Raw genomic sequence first — 20,210 nt, forward strand, 5'->3', positions numbered from 1 at the left:
GTATTTCCCCGTTCTGCTGTACTTCCTCTCTACAACAACGTGGAGGCAAATACTTTTTACTCAACTACATTTATTTGACTTTAGTTACTAGTATTGTAAAAAGTATTGTAATCACTAATATATTCCTCTACGCAGAAAGAAATATTGTAACTTAATATATTACTTTAAATCTAAAGTAACTAGTGATGTAATATATTGCAACGGTTGAAGAGGCTCAGATTTGTTTTGCCACAGAGATCTAGGCTGAAAATCAGCAACATTAATAAGAACAATAATAATAAACTTTAATTCTATATCACCTTTAAAAACAGAGTTTACAAAGTGCTTTGACAAACAAGCAAAAGCAGGAAACTCGGAGGATGATACTCCAGGAAAGACGGCGAGTCTGAAGTGAAGTTAAAACACAATAAAACAATAAGAGTCATGACGAATAAACTAATAAAAGCCATAAAACAGAAGATGAATAAAAGGATAAAATAAATACAGGACGATAAGAAGACGACATCCCGTCAGAGGAGAGACCAGACGGACAGATTAAGAGCCGTAAAAAGAATAAAAGACAATAAACCGATCAGAAATAAACAAATAAAAGCAGCAAAGAACAGAAGAACGAAGACGCCACATAAATCAGCTTCAGTTTATCATCTGAAATTCGTCTGCTTCTGAATTTAAACTGACAGGTTTTTTCCTCCGGTGTGTTTCTCTGAAGCTCTCAGTTCATTTTAAATACAATGTGTATAATCTGAACGTGCACAGATGATGTTAAACCGTCACAATTTAGAATCACCTGAAGAGTTTAGTCACTTTGCAGAAGAACATTTTACACATGAAACAAATAATGAACTTCTAAAACTCGTTAACGTCGCGGCGAGCTCGTCAAACGTGAGTAAAAGCAGAACGTAAACACACTTTGCTCTCCGTGCAGACCGACATCTACTGAGGATCATATAATAAAAGTAAATGAGAGATAAAGTTTCAGCAGATGTTGACGCGGGGAGGAAAAGACGGAGTGAGAAGAAACAGATGTGGTTTCTACGTCGGCCTCTTACACCGTGAGAGACGCCCTGAAAGCAGTCTGAACTCAAACTGTGTGAATTACAGCGAGTTCCCCTGAAATAATTCAGCCTATAGAGCGACTTCAAACAGGAGGAACTAAACAAGACGTCGGTGAATGTCTGGCACGAGTCCTGCGAGTCCGTCTGGCTACCTGAGAAGTTTTTCTCTGTCAAACAAAACAGGTGGATTCTCCGAGGTGTCTCCGACATGTGACAGAGGTTCAGTCGGTGGACAGATGTGTTGTGTAAAGAAGAGGAGACAGACGATGCGTTCAGGGACCCTCTGGTCTGAAGCTTGAACAAGATTTACATTCTCGGCTCTCAGACGGCCGTGACTTCCTGAACTGAATCGAGTCGGTCCATCTTTATAGTTTAATGAGAAGAAACAAGACAAGTCAGTTCTTTTTCATACAGGGAATCTAAATAAATGTGGATGGTTGTCACTTCCACCTCCTTTATCTACAGGAAGTACTTTCTTTCTGTGCTTCGCGTACGAGCTCAGTTATCTCAGTTTCATCGTCTCTACGCTTCTTTCTGGGCAGCGATGCAGAAAGAAAACAGCTCCAACATCAGACTCTCAAACTCTTCGGGGGTTCGTTAGAGGCCGAACCGGTCCAATAACATTCGGAAAGTCTAGAAGAGCTGCACGATTAAATTAAATCATCCTCATTCAAGTTAGCCGGGCGCTAAACCAGAAGTCCTGTAAGGCAAACATCACTAAAGTGTCTCCAGAATCCTGCGACCGACACCAAAACAGTCCAGGTGGGTAAAATATCTCTACAGGTGAGATAAAAATATGACATTTTAAATTTCCCCTTTAAAGGTGTAATTAGTCAGTAGCTCCTAAACTGTAGGGGGCAGCGTGACGACTACTCAGGGAGGAGTTTTACTTTGTTTACGTCCAGTTTGAATGAGTGAACGAGACGAATAAGCTCGTTTTAGTTCAGTTAAAGAGAGAAACTTGAGTTTTAACGATTCAAGGTGCATTTTTCTGTTAGGTAAATAAATCAGGTGTAAAAATACTTCCTTTCTTGACATTTTGGAGTTTATTTTGTTGACTTGTTCGACAACGTAGCGTCCTCTGGATCACCTCTTGGTATCAGGAGACAGGACGGTGTCGGGGCTAGCTGGTTAGCATGCTAACTTCACATATAAACACACATATTACCAGTTTAAAGGTATTTTAAGGTTCATTCAAGTCTGCAGCGTCTGACAGTGATCAGACGATACGATGAGGACGATCAGCTGTGTGTGAGTAGTGTGTGTCTACCAGTGTGTGTGTGTGTGTGTGTGTGTGTGTGTGTGTGTGTGCCAGCAGTGACGTCTGGTCTCAGCTGAATGTTTTCCAGATGGAAAACCTCCGTCTCTCCAACAGGAAACAAATAGAAGCTTCGCTGAGAGTCAAAGAGCGGCAATCCCACACCTGAGGGCTCTGGAGAGGATCACAAGCCAGCTGTGTGTGTGTGTGTGTGTGTTGTTAAAAATGTATTTTTACATTCTACTGTTTTCCGTCACACAGCTCGGGTGTGTGACAGAAAGCTCCTCATGTTGCTGCTATTTTTCTCTACTTTTATCAGTCGGCTGCTTCGTTTGTCAGATCAGAAACACAAGTCGTCTAAATCGGTCTCACAGGCTGGAAACAACAATCCTCCGTGACTCAACACGACGTCCACACTTACTGCTGCAGCTTCTTTAATAATTATTAAGACTTTAAACCTTCAAAGTGTCTTTGATTCGTTGAGCTCCAGTGAGTTTAAACACTTCCAAGAACAAAATATCCTCCTGGTTTCTTTTGTGTTTATAAGCTGGACAGAAACGTGTGTGTGTGTGCGTCTCAACACGGTCACACCTTCATGCTCACACTGTTCGGATCAGTGGACCGACCGTCACGGCGTCCTCAGTGTCCTGGCTTAAAATACCTGGTGCTGCCGGACCAGTACCACTGGGAAGTGTCCTGACATCTATTGTTAGGTCTGAAGAAGATGAAGATGGGGAGGATGACTATGAGGAAGAAGAAGAAGAATAGAAGATGAAGAAGAAAAGGAGACGAAGAAGAAGATGGACAGGATGACTATGAAGAAGAAGAAGAAAAAGAAGATGAAGAAGATGGAGAGGATGACTATGAGGAAGAAGAAGAAGAAGAAGAAGTTGGACAGGATGACTATGAGGAAGAAGAAGAAGAAGAAGAAGGAGAGAAGACAAAGAAGATGAAGAAGATGGTGAGGATGACTACGAGGAAGATGATTAAAAAGAAGACAAAGACGATGAAGAGGATGGAGAGGATGACTATGAGGAAGATGAAGAAGAAAAGCAGAAGAAGAAGATGGAGAGGATGACTACGAGGAAGATGAAGAAGAAGAAGATGGGGAGGATGACTACGAGGAAGATGATTAAGAAGAAGACAAAGACGATGGAGAGGATGACTATGAGGAAGATGAAGAAGAAAAGCAGAAGAAGAAGATGGAGAGGATGACTACGAGGAAGACGAAGAAGAAGAAGATGGGGAGGATGACTACGAGGAAGATGATTAAGAAGAAGACAAAGACGATGAAGAGGATGGAGAGGATGACTATGAGGAAGATGAAGAAGAAAAGCAGAAGAAGAAGATGGAGAGGATGACTACGAGGAAGATGAAGAAGAAAAGCAGAAGAAGAAAATGGGGAGGATGACTACGAGGAAGACAAAGAAGAAGAAGAAGACGAGGAAGAAAAAGAGGAAGACAAAGAAGATGAAGAAGATGAAGAGGATAACTACGAGGAAGATGATGAAGAAGAAGAAGATGAATAAGAAAAGATGAAGAAGAAGACGAAGAAGAAGACGTGAAGGCATCACCCTTCTTGAAATCCACTGAACAAAATCAACTGAGCAGAACTGTTGATTCAGTTTTGGACTTCACTTGTTTCTTCTTCTACATCTTTCTACACAGGACGTATCTACAAGATCAGCAGATTCACAGAAACGATGCCGGTCGGCCTCACGGAGCTTCACCCCAGTGTTTAATTACCTAAAACCGAGAGACCAGATTACAGTTTGCACACATCCTGTTTTTTGAAATGCAGCCGGCGTTCAGAGAAGAAGAGCTCCACGTTTAACCGTGAGAGGAAACACACAACGACCTGAAGAAAGTCAGAGAAGAAGACGAGTGTGTGGCATTAATTACAGCGTGGAGACAATAATGGCTCCGGATGTTCTCCTAAACCCGGATGTTACCTGCTCGTTGGGAGCTCAGTGTAAAGCGAAGGGTGGAGGAATGCAGCCGTGACTATAAGCAATAACAGCGGAGGTCAGAAATAAGCTGCGTGACATCACGTGGGACGCCGCGGGCCGAGTCAGAACAGATAAACTCACATTCACACACCGGACGAACAGCACAAGTTCACTCCTCTGAGAACAGACTGCGAGGGAAACGTCTCCAGGTTTATTTATTTCTACCACCACCTGTAATATTCACCTGTAGTCGGCTGCAGCGCCTCAGTTCACAGATACGGGTGCAGACGAGGGCGGATTAGAGCGCCGAGACCAGGAACTGAACCCCAACGACCCTGCAGGACTCTAATCCAGCGTCTCGCCACAACAGATACAAAACTCAGCTGTTCCCCCTTAAAATCTCAATCCTCAAACCCCGTCCAGTGGAAGGTTTTCTGGGTGTTCTCAGAGTTCTCAAAGTTTAGGAATCTTTTAAAGGAATCAGGAGCAACACATGAACACTTCTTTATCCCCAAAACAAACACATCTCCCTCAATCACCTCCAGTTTTCTGTTTTAATATTCCAGGATCATATAAGGGAATAAACTGTCTTTAGGAAATCTTAAAAGACCCCCCCTCGAGAGATCAAGTTTGCAGACCGCTAGCTTACGTAGTTTTAGCATCCTCAGAAAAAGACCGCACTATAACAACACACTGCTTTTTACGCCTCCACCAACAAACCGCCATCAAAAAGCCACAAATAATGCTCAGAACAGCACCAAACTCCAGCTACAGTATAAATAGAGTCCCAGCACAAAGTCCGAGGCATCAAACATCTGCTAGCTTAGCTGGATTTCCAGGGGGGGGGTCCTACTCGGTGTCACGGTGTGTTTAAATTTACACCGGAATATCCCTTTAAAGTGAAGCGATACAAACAGACAGAAAATCAGTCAGTGAGCATCTTTCATCTTACTTTCAGGACAAACCATGAATGTGTCGAGAGTCTTACAACATTAATTTTGCCGGGTGCAGATCCAAACCTCCTGGAGGAACAAACACCTGGAGTCTCATCAGGTTCTGTTCTGATCCGACGGGAGCAGAGCTCAGAGACGACTTTGTAACTTGAGGGATTAAAAAACTAGACTTCTCTTCACTCCTGTTGATCAGTGACTGCAGCAGTGATCCGGAGCTGACCCGGAGGTAAATGTACTTTACTTCATGAACGTAACGTTACAGACAGTGGCGTGCGCAGACTTTTTGAAGGGCAGGGGCGAAAAGAAGGGCACTTTAGCACGCGTTTTGGCTCCCAATAGGGCACTTTAGCACGCGTTTTGGCTCCCAAGAGGGCACTTTAGCGTGCGTTTTGGCTCCCAATAGGGCACTTTAGCACGTGTTTTGGCTCCCAAGAGGGCAGTTTATCATGTTCTAACCAGCCAAGGGGGCAGTTTAGTGTGTTCTGCCAACCAAGAGGGCACTTTGGCACGCTTTTTTGGCTCTCAGGAGGGCACTTTAGCGTGCATTTTGGCTCTCAGGAGGGCACTTTAGCGCGTGTTTTTCAACAATTGGGCCACAAGTGCCCCCCCCCTTGTGCACATCACTGGTTACAGAGAAGAGACAGAGAACCAGAACCAGAACCAGATTCTGTGCTGAGTCTCAGAGGCTGACCTGAGTTCAAACACACCGCTCAGACAAACTGTTCAGGTCGATGTTTTAAAGTTTTATCACATTTACTCTCTGCTGACTTCCTTCCTCGCTCTCTGACTCTCTCCTGGAAGTTACAGCGACCAAACGAAACACTCCGTCGCTTTGAGTAAACATTTATGAAACACATTTGGGACAGTGTGAGTAGGTCCTCCTCACTTTTAGACATTTTAACGCAGGATTGTTAAACATTAAATCGCTGCAGAAACACACAAACACACGGGAGATACGATGAAAGAGACTCTGCAGAGACAAAGAGGAGAAACTGTCCCTCTTCTCTTTCCTCACATTTGATCTGCTCTGTTAACTCTGACCTTCCTCTCCGTTAATCTCCGTCTGAGATTCGTCTTTGAACAGATAAACACCTCGCTGAGGTGCTGACACGCCATCGTGGTGAGAAAACAGCCTTTTTTCACTTCACCGCAGCGTCTGAGCCGCGCTACAGAAACCAGCGAGATGGACTTTAATCTGATCATCAGAGTGACAAAGCTCGCTGACTGCACATCATCAATCTGGTGAGTGTCTGAACTTCCTCTCACAGCTTATCTGTGGTTATTTGTGTATTTTGTCAGCAGTGTTCAAGTCACACTGAAGCTGTGGGGGCGATTGTGTCTTCAGGTCATCATCAGCCGACTCCGTCCACTGTCACATTTTCACATATACAATAAACACTTTTAAAAGGAGCAATTTGTGAGACGTGGCTGGCATTTTAGTTTAAAATGTTACCAAAAAAGTTGACGTTATGTCAAAGATGTTGCGTCGCAGAGACTTCTGAAGTACTGAAGTTAGGGTGCTAACTAGCTAGCCCCAAAGTTTGGCTCCAAGTCTAACGAGTCAACCAAATGTAAATAAAGGAAATATTTTACACCTATTTTCTTTACCAAACAGAAAAATACAACCGTCCACCTTCTGAATTCACGTTTCTCTCTGTTACTGAACTAAGACGAGCTTTAACTCATCATAAAACACACTTTTACTCACCAAACAGTCTTGGTTTGTCTTTCCACAGATATTAATAGAAGTTAATCCGCAATCCACAGAGTTAAGAGGAAAATATTACAGCTGCTGATGCTGCTTCTTGTTCCCTTGGTATTATACCTGGTGCTGTAAATCGCCTCCATACTTGCTGTATGTCTTTAAACTGACCTCCATCGATCTCAAGAGGCAAACAGGACCACTTAGCTCCGAGGCTAACTGAGCTAATGTCAGCTAATCACTTCAAACCTTTAAAAGGTCAGGTGACTATTTTTTCACCTCAAAACAATCATCATCACCATCACTTTTAAAAGGAGCAATTTGTGAGACGTTGCCGGCATTTTAGTTTAAAATTCTACCAACAGAGTGTGAAGGAACAAAAGCGTTGACATTATGGCAAAGATGTTGCGTCGCAGAGACTTCTGAAGTACTGAAGTTAGGGTGCTAACTCGCTAGCCCCAAAGTTTGGCTCCAAGTCTAACGAGTCAACAAAATGTAAATTAAGAAAAAATATTTTACACCTATTTTCTTTACCAAACAGAAAAATACAACTGTCCACCTTCTGAATTCACGTTTCTCTCCGTTACTGAACTAAGACGAGCTTTAACTCATCATAAAACACACTTTTACTCACCAAACAGTCTTGGTTTGTCTTTCCACAGATATTAATAGAAGTTAATCCGCAATCCACAGAGTTAAGAGGAAAATATTACAGCTGCTGATGCTGCTTCTTGTTCCCTTGGTATTATACCTGGTGCTGTAAATCGCCTCCATACTTGCTGTATGTCTTTAAACTGACCTCCATCGATCTCAAGATGCAAAAAGGACCACTTAGCTCCACGGCTAACTGAGCTAATGTCAGCTAATCACTTCAAACCTTTATAAGGTCAGGTGACTATTTTTTCACCTCAAAACAATCATCATCACCATCACTTTTAAAAGGAGCAATTTGTGAGACGTGGCCGGCATTTTAGTTTAAAATTCTACCAACAGAGTGTGAAGGAACAAAAGCGTTGACATTATGGCAAAGATGTTGCGTCGCAGAGACTTCTGAAGTACTGAAGTTAGGGTGCTAACTCGCTAGCCCCAAAGTTTGGCTCCAAGTCTAACGAGTCAACAAAATGTAAATAAAGGAAATATTTGAAACTTATTTTCTTTACTAAACAGAAAAATACAACCGTCCACCTTCTGAATTCACGTTTCTCTCTGTTACTGAACTAAGACGAGCTTTACTGCCTTTATAACTCATCATAAAACACACTTTTACTCACCAAACTGTCTTGGTTTGTCTTTCCACAGATAAAAATAGAAGTTAATCCACAATCCACAGAGTTAAGAGGAAAATATTACAGCTGTCGATGCTGCTTCTTGTTCCCTTGGTATTATACCTGGTGCTGTAAATCGCCTCCATACTTGCTGTATGTCTTCAAACTGACCTCCATCGATCTCAGAGGCAAACAGGACCACTTAGCTCCACGGCTAACTGAGCTAATGTCAGCTAATCGCTAAAAACAAAGAGTGTAGTGAGCAACGGTTAGTGATATGTAGCTTTGGAGCTACCTTTGAAAATTACACCTTTAAAAGGTCAGGCGACTATTTACACCTCAAAACAATCATCTTGTACACTGAAATAAAGGGTTTTGCACATCACAATCGTTCCTCCTGCTCATACTGGCCACGTAAAGATCCATTAATAATGTGTTTCCGATGTGCAAAATCCAGTCAAGAGTTCATTTGAGGACTCAGCAGTCTGAAAGTCTTCAAGTAACTCTGCAGTTAGAGAAACCGAATGATGCACTGGAACAAAACGTTTTTTTCTCTCTTAACAAACAAACACAAAAGAGTCAGATCAGCTATAAATGTGTTTGAACTGGGTTTGCGGTCGGTTTGCTGCCGATCCTCTCGAGCGTCTCGACCACAGTGTGAATATGAAGTCTGCAGCGAGCAACTTCCTCCTCAGCTGTGTGGGACGTGACACTCGTTCTGATTGATAACGCAGAAGGAAAGCGTCGTGGTGGTTTTTAGAATTTCCTCTAACCTTTTTCAGCTCCTGTTCTCTGACAACGACCTTAAAATCTGGATGTCTGACGTCCGACTCACCTCGCTGGGTCCGTCCGTGCTGTTTGACAAGCAGGCGACGGCGACGACGGGCTGGACGTCCGACCAACCGTTCTCTGTACAGTTCCTGCTGAGGTTACCTGGATCACACACAAAAGTTGAGTTGATTTTAGACATTTTAATCCAGAAGTGTTACATGTTGTGTCTTTAAATAGCCGCACTTGACCTGTGGCTCAGTGTAACGGGCAGAAAATAATCAACTGATTAATCAAATAAAAAGGCAGATCTCTTGAGAAAGAGTTCCTTCTTCCTCTCCTACTCCTACACTTTCCTTTCCTTCCACACTTCCTCCCTCCCTCCTCGTCCTCTTTGTTTCCCTCCGTCTCTATTTTAATCGTCGGTTTCTGTTGTGTTGACAGTGAGAATATTTCATCTTTCTCTTGCCGTTGTCCTGATTTTCACGCCTCATCCTTCATCCTGTCCGAGCTGATGCGTTCCCGTCTCTTCGGGGGGAGCGGAGAGGTGGATTAACGGGCCGCTGACAGATGCTGCTGAAGGAAATCGCAGAGGGAAAAGTCGGCCGGCCCAGATGTTGACAGCTGCCCCGCGAATAATTAGACTCATTAAGTGAAAGAGCCTGAGCGGCAGGATGAAGGGAGGAGGTGGAGGTGCAGGTGAGGAGCTCAGGAGCTCGACAGCAGCTTGTTTTCTTCAGTCAGCTCATGTTGGTCATTTTTAATTATTCTTACACGTTCCCTCTAATAAAAACACTCAGTTTGTTTGTCACACATTCTGATCTACAGGCAGAGAAGAAGAAACACCGCAGGTTTATAAACACGGTTGTAAACCAGGCGAGTTTCCACATATTTGTATTCATTTTTATCGAAATGCTTTACGAGGGAGGAAACTCCTTCAACACTTTTATGAGACTTCAAGGAAACACAGTCAGTGAATGTAAACAGTTTGTGTGTTACAGATGTGTTCAGCTGCATCGGCCCGATCAGAACAACAACCTCCAGGATGACTGAGAGAGCTCGTAACAACTTCCTGTTCTTGTTGGCGGCGACCTGAAGTGGCCGTGGTGATTATTACGGCATATACATACGTGAGAGGTCGGGATGGACGTTTGGGTCAAACAGGGGCCGGACTTTTATTCAGGAGGCTGCTGAACTTATTCTCACTGAAGTTTAAAGTGAAACTCTCGCCAAAATACAACCAAGGCTTTTTTTGTGAATGTAAATGAGTCAAACCTTCATGTAAAAGCATAATTACGATGAAAGAGACACTTTTAAGATTTACTGTATTTTCGTTTTCGGGTCAAACTCATTTTCAATGGGAGTGCTACGGACACTTTTACGACAGCATCAAAATCTCTATTTTTAAAACAGTAAGAAGTCTCGACACAACATGAAACTTTGCTGGTAGTATCACCAGGGTCTCTACACATGAACACGAGCATTGAGAACATTGTTTGTGTACACAGAGTTTACTAAAAAGAAGGTTTTTGAACAACTCACGTTAGCAGTAGCTTGTTCCGCTCGCCGCCGTCCTGCCAGTGGAGAAGTGTCGATCTCAGAATGTGACGTAACCTGGAGGACAGTTAAGGTGGAACGCTCCTAAAGCTCAGTTCCATATAAATGCAGGATAATTTGTTGTTTTGTCGTTAGCGAAAAACAATATTGACCTTTAAGTTGAAAAAGGAGCCTCATATAAGAAACAATACTAAAATAAAAAGCTGGAAAAGTCACGTGAGATCTGGCGTGGATAGTTGTTGCTGGAAGACAGTAGTTCCACCTTAACTGTCCTCCAGGTTACGTCACATTCTGAGATCGACACTTCTCCACTGGCAGAACGGCGGCGAGCGGGACAAGCTACTGCTAACGTGAGTTGTTCAGAAACCTTCTTTTTAGTAAACTCTGTGTACACAAACTCATGTGTAGAGACCCTGGTGATACTACCAGCAAAGTTTCATGTTGTGTCGAGACTTCTTACTGTTTTAAACATAGAGATTTTGATGCTATCGTGAAAGTGCCCGTAGCACTCCCATTGAAGATGAGTTTGACCAGAAAACGAGAATACGATAAATCTTAAAAGTGCCTCTTTCATCGCAATTATTCTTTTAAACGAAGGTTTGACTCGGGTACATTGCATTTTGGCGAGAGTTTTGCTTTAATGTTTGCTTTTCTTGCGGTTTGATACGGCTGCTTACGATCAGCTGTTTCGGAGTGTCGGGTTCTGTACATAACACACCTACGTACGTAACTTATTTCAAGTTAAACCACAAAGGTCCAGTTTCCCCGTCGCTGGGTCTCTACGGCCGTATGAGGATGTGTTGGACACAAAGAGGAAACATTTATATTGAACACGTCTGCAAACTGTCGACGTTCCTCCACATCATCCACTCCTCGAAACCAAAGCAGGATGTAAAATGTAATTGTAACGTTGTGTATCTGTTTAAATATTCAAAAAGTTCAGGCAGCAGTTTTCAACAAAAATGTATTCAACAGAGTGATTTAGCACATAGTTTGTCGGATACAGTTGTTCTCTGTTGAGAGAGTTCAGGTCAAATTTATTGTTTTCTGCAACGTGATTATCACTCAGTAAACTTACATTCTCTAAAAACAACAATTTTATCTGCCAAAAACACATTTTAATGGCAGGAAAAACCACAAGAAGTGATTCAACAACCACGAGGCGGATTATTCATTTACATCATTTACAAACAAAACTTCCCCAAAGAAACTTTTCAGCTGCTGAGCTCCTTGAAATCAGTGAAACGAGCCAGCTGATCGTCATTTTGTGTAAAACGTGCTTCAAGAGCATTTCTAGAAAACTGGATGTTTCTGCTTTATGAGGAATAATTTATTTAGAAGAACAGAGGGAATGAATCAGAAGTGACGGGGAGAGGAAGGAGCTGACGGGAGAGGAAAGGGAAGCAGAGAAAAGAAAGAGGAGGAGGGATGAAAAGAGCCGCCGTCCTGAAACGTGACGGGAGGACGGAGCGGATCAAAGAGGCGATCAACGTGATGGATGAAGCCGAAAGAGTCGACCGAGAGGTTGTGAGATCATCCGTGAGAGGAGAGGAGCGACCGGGAGGAAGGAAACGACCGGCAGAGGTCACGACAGTCGATACGGACCCGGCTGGTTCAGGACAGAACAGCTGCTGATTGTTATTAGAACGCTCCGACACTGGACCAGAACCAGGAGGGATTCATCAGGACTTGTTGAACTGTTTTGATACGACGCAACATCATAACTGACTACAAAAGACCCACACGGCAGGAACGTCTTCTGCGTCTTTTCTCGCTGTCTTTATATCGGGAACACAACGACCTCTTCGGCTTTTGTCCCGGTCTTCGCTGTCGGAGCGTCTCTGCTCCACCACCCGGCCTGTTCGCCCACAATTTGTGTTTTTTTTCATTGTCGTGTTAACATGATTATAACCTGTGTGTCCTGATAAAGTGGTTACAGTCAAATGAAAGAAGTTTAAATTCACCTGGTCCTTAAAAATGATCGCTGGATATGAAACTAGGCTTCTCAGCGACATCACACGGGCGATAATAGTCGGCTATCTGTCGGTTTGTCATCAGAAGTTCCCGGAATAATGTCGGCTGCTCACATCTGAATCTCTGCACGTGTTCACAGCTTCATAGCAAATTAAAAATTCTGTGCAGAACGTTTAATTCCAAGAAGACGAGTCTCTGACATGAACAGCAGCACGACTCCGTTATCTTTATCATTTTCCGAACGTCCTCGTGTCTACAGCCTCTCACTCACCTTCCGAGTCACAGTTACACCTTTACATCGTCTCTGATTCTCCACAACTCGTCGACGTACGAACGTTTACGTCAGAACATCAGACGTGACGAAGACGTCGCGGCTGAACGCGCAGAAACACTCACCGTGTTTTCCAAACAGGTGCAGCAGGGCGGAGGGGCAGGGCAGCGTCTTCACCTCGCCCACCGTCGCGCTCTGCCAACAAGACCAGTTGTCCCACTCGCCGTGACATCCTGAACACACACACACACACACACACACACATCAGAGGTATAAATCAGACCGCTCACAACTTCCTGTTTGGCTCGGCCGCTCGTTGATCGCGTGCCCGCTGCTGAACGACCAGGAGGGAAATACATCAACATAAAAGCTCTCCACTAATCCTCGGAAGACGTTTGTCAGCAGGGAACAGAAACATTATTTAACACTTTACTCACAGGATCTTCTCACAGAGTCACATTATTGTAAAAAGGGTAAAACAACGATGTTTTATTCGATGATGCTGCCGTGAACGTACGACAACAGATGTTTGTTTCTTGTCTTTAACGTCCTGAAATTATATTTATGTCTCATGAACGTACAGACAGTTATAAACACACACACACACCTCATTCAGCCGTCCACACCTTTATTCTGTTTACTATTTATTTATTATTGCATTATATACACATTTAATTACCTGATTTACTGTTTAACATTTCTCTCAGGGTGAGAATTTCACATAAGCGTCCACAAACATCTTGAATTTGAATCGAGTCGCTCACTTGACATGTTTGCTCTCGTATATTTGTGTTATTATGCTGCAGTCGAGTACAATAAACACCGAGCATGAAGGTATAAAGGTGAAGTATTTGAAGTATTTGTAGTGGAGTACAAGTATGAAGTAGAAGTAAAATAAAAGTACATCAAACTGAGCTGCTGCTGCCTAACAGGAGAGTCTGAGGGAGGTTTGTCCTTTAAATATACAATTTACCTGAGCGTAACACACACACACACATACACACACACACACACACACACACACACACGCACACACACACACACACAGGCGTGAGAAGACCGCGACAGTCCACAGGCTGCAGACCACACAGATAAACACCTTTTATTATCAGGATGGCGAAACACTCGAACACACAACGACCCTTTCAGAAGCTCTGCATCGACTGTGTGTGTGTGTGTGTGCACTCTGTGTGTGTGTGTGTGTGTGTGTGCACTCTGTGTGTGTGTGTGTGTGTGTGTGCACTCTGTGTGTGTGTGTGTGTGTGTGTGTGCTTCCTGTGGTCCTCACAACTCTGAGAGGGAAATAAATCATTAATAGCGAACTGTGTCGAAATGACGTCCAGACACACCTCCTCCTCACACAGCTGACCTCAGTCACAGCGCGCAAACACACACACACACACACACACACACACACACACAAACACACACACACACACATGCACACACACACAAATTTGCATGTGTGTGTGTGTGTGTGTTTGACTGTGTGTGTTTTACTACTTTTATTGTTTCCTGCACATAATTAAACTCTTCGTCACTGTAAAAAAACGAACATATATTTCACTTGAGAGCTGCTGGGGATTTCCAAACTGTGTGTGTGTGTGTGTGTGTGTGTGTGTGTGTGTGTGTGTGCATGTGTGTGTGTGTGTGTGTGTGTGTGTGTACCTGTGCTGGCGGGCGTCCTCAGCTGTAGTTCTGTCTGACACTCTCTCCTGGCTCGCTGCATCTCCCACTGGAACTGACAGAGAGGAAACTTAGCGTTCACCTGTCGGGACGACAGCAGATAAATACGTGAACAAACGTCCTGCAGCAGTCAGAGTGTCTCCAGCTGAGCGCCGGTGTTTGATGAACGTGCTTCAGACTCCAGCTCCTTGTTTCATTTCTTCATTTCCGTATTTCGTGCCACTGTTTCACTTCCAATAACTAAAGTGTGACATGAAGCCAGATTCTCTCAGACTCTGTTTACGTTGGCTGTTAACATCCGTCCTGAGTGATCAGATCACACGAGGACAGAGAGCACGTGTGAACATCCTCAAGATGTGTTCACACCACTTTGGAAAGTACAAACACTTCAGTGCATGTTTCAGGCATCTGTTCTTTACACCTGAACTTTCTCCTCCTCACAGCTTCAGAACAGGCTCGTTACTTCAGTTTGATGCATTTCTGGGGAATAACAAAACATCACGAGACTGATTTCAGCCGTAAGAAGGCGTAAACAGACAGAGAGGGAGACTGGAATGTGGAGAAAAGGCGTGTTAGTGTCTCGTATCTGCAGAGAGTTTCTGATTTTCTCTCTTTGTTGCTGCTCGGGACGCTTTACCAACCCAACATGTGTCTATTTGACGTCCTGGGAATGAGACTCAACAATCAACTGTCTCTGTGGTGCGTTCAGGAACAGCTGGGACAAATCCTACTGATTCTACCTTTAACTTTAATAGTCTTTGAATTCTATTAATATGACGTGAGCTTCAGTTAGCTTTGAGCACAAATGTCCTTCAGAGGGAGACTTTTTACTCTGATACTCTGAGTACATGTCAGAGCCTGTAATCTATTACTTTACTGGAGGAAAGAAGCTGAATCAGTACTTTTACTTTTACACAAGTATCTGAACTTCTGCATGAGGAGAGAATGTGTGGACTGTTGGCACTTCTGGTGTTCACACACGTGCAGGACCGCCGACTCAACTGAGGTCCGTGTGAAAGAAGAAGAAGAAGACGTTCCTGAAACTGTCCTACAGCAAAAGTCTGGACCCAGAACTCAGGTTTGGACCGGAGCAGAGCCGAAAGAAAGAGAAGAGAACAACAAAAGGAAGGAAAACGAGCTGCTGGCGTGTTTTATCGGCTGATCTTCACCCGGCTCGTTATCGCGGACCGCCTCGCCTCGTTAGCAGCTCCTGCGTGACAAACTTACCAAACTTTTTTGTGCTGCTGATAAACGATAACGCTTTGCCACCGCCAACACCAGGAGCCCGGCGTGTGTGTGTGTGTGTGTGTGTGTGTGTGTGTGTGTGTGCGTGTGTGTGAGGCGGTAACCATGGACACACACTCAAACACAGTGTAAACAAAACGGCAGCGTGAACAATGTGCACAAAGAGGAACACACACTCAGAGTCCACAGCGTCAACCGGACCTCACGAGAGAGAGTGTGTGTGTGTGTGTTTACAGTGAGATACCCCCCCGTGCTCTCAGCAGCATGTCAGAGCTGTCAGTGTGTTTATACCACACACACACACACACACACACACACACACACACACACACATCCTGCTGGTCCATCGTGTCGTCATTTGCGACCCAACATCGACCAATCAAACGTCACTTCTGTCCTCACCTGTCCGATAAACGTCACGTTTAGGACAGAAGTGACGTTTCTGATTTCCGCCCGTGGACCCTGAACGCCTCGACGACCCGTCACAAGTTCTCTGATTTGGTTCCACGTCGTTCCCCGTTTTTCATTTTCTGCTTCTCAAATCAGAAACTATAAATAGACAAAACAAACAAACAAACATAATCTCTGTCAGACACACACACACACACACACACACACACACACACAGATCCGTTACAGAGTGAAACTGGATTAAATGAAACCGAAGAACGTTTGTAATCCTGAACCCTCGTCTGACCTCCGACCCGACTCATCCGAAAGACGACAACAAACAGAAACCGTCGGGAACAAAAAGAACAACCTGTGATCAAATCTGTCGTCACCTGAGCTCTTAAACTCTCCGTTCGTGCACATTTTCCCCCAAATTTCCACCCGTGTTCTGGAATCGTTTGACTCGCTGTCGGGAAACTTTCCAGCCTCATGTGTGGAAACATGACTGCAGGTTTCTCACGAGACATTTGGACAACTTCTAGCTTTATTTGTGGCGACTAAACTCGATATTTCAGCTGAACGTCGGGACATTTTTCAGCCCTTTTCGTAGAAACAGAACTGCAGATTTTTCACAAGACGTTTGGAAGATTTCCAGCTAATTTTGCGGCAACTAAACTCGATATTTTGACATTTTTTCAGCCAATTTCTGACTGAATGACAAACTTTATTTTTAGCTGTTTTTGACTACATGTATTGATGTTTTCCCGTCATGCTTATGGAGGTTTTCCAGAAGTTTTTTGAGGCTTCGTCAGAACGATTTTTTGAGCTTTTTTTGTGGCAATACAAATAAACTCCGAGACATTTTTCACCACGTTTTTGGCAACAAATCAGGACACTTCTGACTCGAGAGCGAGACATTTTCCAGTCGTTTTATCTTCGTTCCTCTTTTGTCCTTTTTCTCTCACAAACATATTTCTGCTCTGCTCTCGATCAGTGCAGGAAGCAGAAGTCTAAACGGAGGACGACTCTCTCTACACGACGCAGCGTGACGTCGATCTGTTCCACAAACCTCGAGTCCGTTTCACTTCCTATTTCACATCCAGCCGGAGTGATCGAAGAGCTTTCTCATCCTGAAGTGAGTTTCTTCACTTTTCACTGTTTGCTTTGTACAAACTGTGAAACTCAGAAACTTCAGACCACACTGAAAAACTTATAAAGTCACATAAACCTGGAAATCATCAGAAATAGTTACATAAGTTTCTAAATAAAGACTTTTTTCAGCCCTCGTCTGTGAAATTCTGGTTTTTTTTTTGGCCCGACTCGAGTGTTTGTCCTTGTTTGCGTCCTCAGAGGTGGATTATAAACTGCAGCAACAACACAGACGTCTTCTCATCCTCTGAGATAACTGAGCTCCATCTGCTGCCACATCGAGCTTTGCACAGAACTGATCCAGGTTCTGATCCGGCGTTTGGAGACGTTTTGTCAGATGTGCGGTGAAGAGAAGCAGACTCCTCTCTCTCCTCGTCAACAGCTGTGAAAAGTCTGTTCTTCAGGAAAATCTCAAATGAATCACTTTAACTTCGACTCGGGTGGAATTTGAAAGTCCTGACGTCACGTTTACAACATTTCTACAGACGAGTTAATCATCCACGTGTCCTGGAGCACCAGAGGAACTCCCTTTGTTGTCTCAAAGTGTGAAATGTTACGATATATACCTTTACAGGACGTTTTCTCAGATTCAGGGTTTTAACTGAACCAGAAATGGAGATGTCGGGACATTTTTCCAGCCGTGTTGGTGGAAACAAAACTGGATATTTTAACGAGACATCGCGACATTTTCAAGCTGTATCTGCAGCGATAAAACCAGATATTTAAACGAGTTACTGGAACAATTTCAAGCTGTTTTTGTGGCAACAAAACCAGATGTTTGTACTCAAAGTCAAGACATCTTCCAGCAGAGTTTGTGGCAACTAAATCAGATATTTTTGACTCGACTTTGGAGCTTTTTGAAGCCGTATCTGTGCAACAAACCAGATACCGTTGACTCAAAGTCAGGACATTTCTCAGCACAAGTTTTATCTCGATGTCGGGACATTTTTCAAGCCGTGATCGTGGCAACAGAGTCAAGTAACTTGACTCAAAGTACAGACTTGTTCCAGCTGAGTTTGTGGCAATAAAACACAATATTTCTGACTGAACGTACAAACAATTTCCAGCCGTTCTTGTAGCAAGAACGTGTCAGCTTTCATATCCTTATGCAAGGGATGTTTGAACATTTTGAACCACTGAAATGTCTGAAAAAATTGACCCACAGAGAGATTAAACTGAGATTATCTGTTAGAGAAACTGTTTCACCGTCAGCGTCTCTGCTGCGGTGAAACTTCTCAGAAGCAGCTTCAGACTCTGAACACAGCGCCGAGGCCACAGTGTGAAAACTCCAGCAGCAGAAAGTGAATCTGTGATGGATGTTTTCACACGGACGAGGTGTGAAGAGCTGCAGGAAGTTTATATCTGGTGGTTATAGACGAGCTGCAGGACGATCAGTGTCAAACCAAACACGGTGGAGGTTTACAGAAAATATCATTATTAAGAACTGTTTTAGAATGATCCTGAGATGAAGATGAGAGGAAATAACACCTCATGAAGCAGGAAGAAGTCTCTGTGGACTCACTGTGTGGATGTATTATCAGTATTATCTCCTCATTATGTTGTTAAAGTTAAATATTTACTGTCACAGGAGGATTTGGATGTTGAGAAACGTCACAGAAATGATTTTAAGTTACTGTAAACTTCAATAACAACACTTTTCTGAAGGTGTGACACGTTTTTACTCCTTGTTCTGATAAATAAAATGTTATTTTCAGTAAAAATGAGACTTTAAGTGTGTTTCTGGTGATCATGAGCGCGGGACTGACCGTGAGGACGCAGCTGAAGCCGAGCAGCAGCAGAGCGAGCCGCTGCGTAAAGGCCATCGTCTCATCTCATCCAGCGGCGCGTCGCAGCAGCTCAGCGCTCATCTGACGGCGGGAAACACCAGAACCGCTCCGAGGCTCCGAACCTGCGATCCAGTTTGTGTTTTCAAAGACGTCGCTGTGCACGCAGGTGTGTTTGGCGCGGTGTCCAGCAGCTTTACGCGCGGCTTCATCCAGAAGTGCGTCCTTTAAAAAGTGCCAACAAGTCGTCGAAACACCTGAGACTGTCTGTGGTCCCGGTCCAGCCTGCGGTCCCGGTCCAGGACAGACGCTAAGTGGACTCTCTGCTCTGTTCTCTCTCTCTCTCTCTCTCTCTCTCACATGTGCGCGTCCCCGTCACACGCGCGCCTCTGGACACCGCGGGCTCGTGCAGCAGCTGAAACAGCAGCGACACCGTGTGGATCCACTCAGAACCGCAGCTGGTGATCAGACGGGACAGGAGAGGTTCTGGTGCTGAACACGTTCTGCAAGGAACCTTGAACTGTTTCACCTTCCGGTCACCTGACTCTTTATTTCTAACCAGTTTCACATTTATTTAGTCAGAGAATGAATTCACCAGAGTTTTTATTACAGCTCAAAATGAGTTTGTTTGTTTGTTTGTTTGTTTGTTTGTTTGTTTGTTTGTTTACCATGAACTTAGACTGAACCTCAGGAAGTTTAGTTTTATTATTCTAAAAATACCTACTTCCATTTGAGCTTTCATCTTTTTTGTTTCAAAGCATTCAAGACTCTGATACACAATAATCGTCCCAATTTTACATTTATTTTGTCTGAGAATGGATAAACACAAAATCTGGTGTTTGTTTGTTTGTTTGTTTGTTTGTTGTTGACCGTCAACAAACAAAGAATTCAGACTATAAAGTTGGAATTCTTTCTTGGCATCGCAACTTTTAACTCAGAAATCTGAATATAAACTTGATATCCTGACTTGTTTTCTCAGAATTCTGACTTTAAACTCGGAATTCTTGAGCAATTTTTGCCTCTGAGTCACAGAAAATACAAATTAAAGCACCAATATTTCAAAAACTGAGCTTTCGGTTCAGTACTCGAGTAATTGTACTCAGTTACACTCCATCATCTTTGCGTCACTCTGACTCAGTCGTTCGTGTAAAAACAGGATTTCACTGCAACTGAAGATTATTTTCACTCTGGATTCGTCTGCTGA

At 43.6% G+C, this 20,210-nt stretch overlaps 1 protein-coding gene across 1 annotated transcript in view; it reads right to left on the bottom strand.

Moving 5' to 3' along the window:
- The window catches only part of LOC115569556 (vasoactive intestinal polypeptide receptor 2-like), a 29,251-nt gene extending 10,206 nt beyond the window's left edge, over window positions 1–19,045 (bottom strand). Inside the window, exons 1-4 of the mRNA XM_030397530.1 lie at window positions 18,989–19,045; window positions 14,421–14,520; window positions 12,878–12,985; window positions 9,018–9,115 (exon numbers count right to left, since the gene is read on the bottom strand). Coding sequence (XP_030253390.1) covers window positions 9,018–9,115; window positions 12,878–12,985; window positions 14,421–14,520; window positions 18,989–19,045 — 363 coding nt within the window. The remainder of the gene's footprint in view (window positions 1–9,017; window positions 9,116–12,877; window positions 12,986–14,420; window positions 14,521–18,988) is intronic.
- Window positions 19,046–20,210: the final 1,165 nt, after the last annotated feature.

The sequence above is a fragment of the Sparus aurata genome, chromosome 19 (genome assembly GCF_900880675.1).
Source record: "Sparus aurata chromosome 19, fSpaAur1.1, whole genome shotgun sequence".
NCBI lineage: Eukaryota > Metazoa > Chordata > Actinopteri > Spariformes > Sparidae > Sparus > Sparus aurata.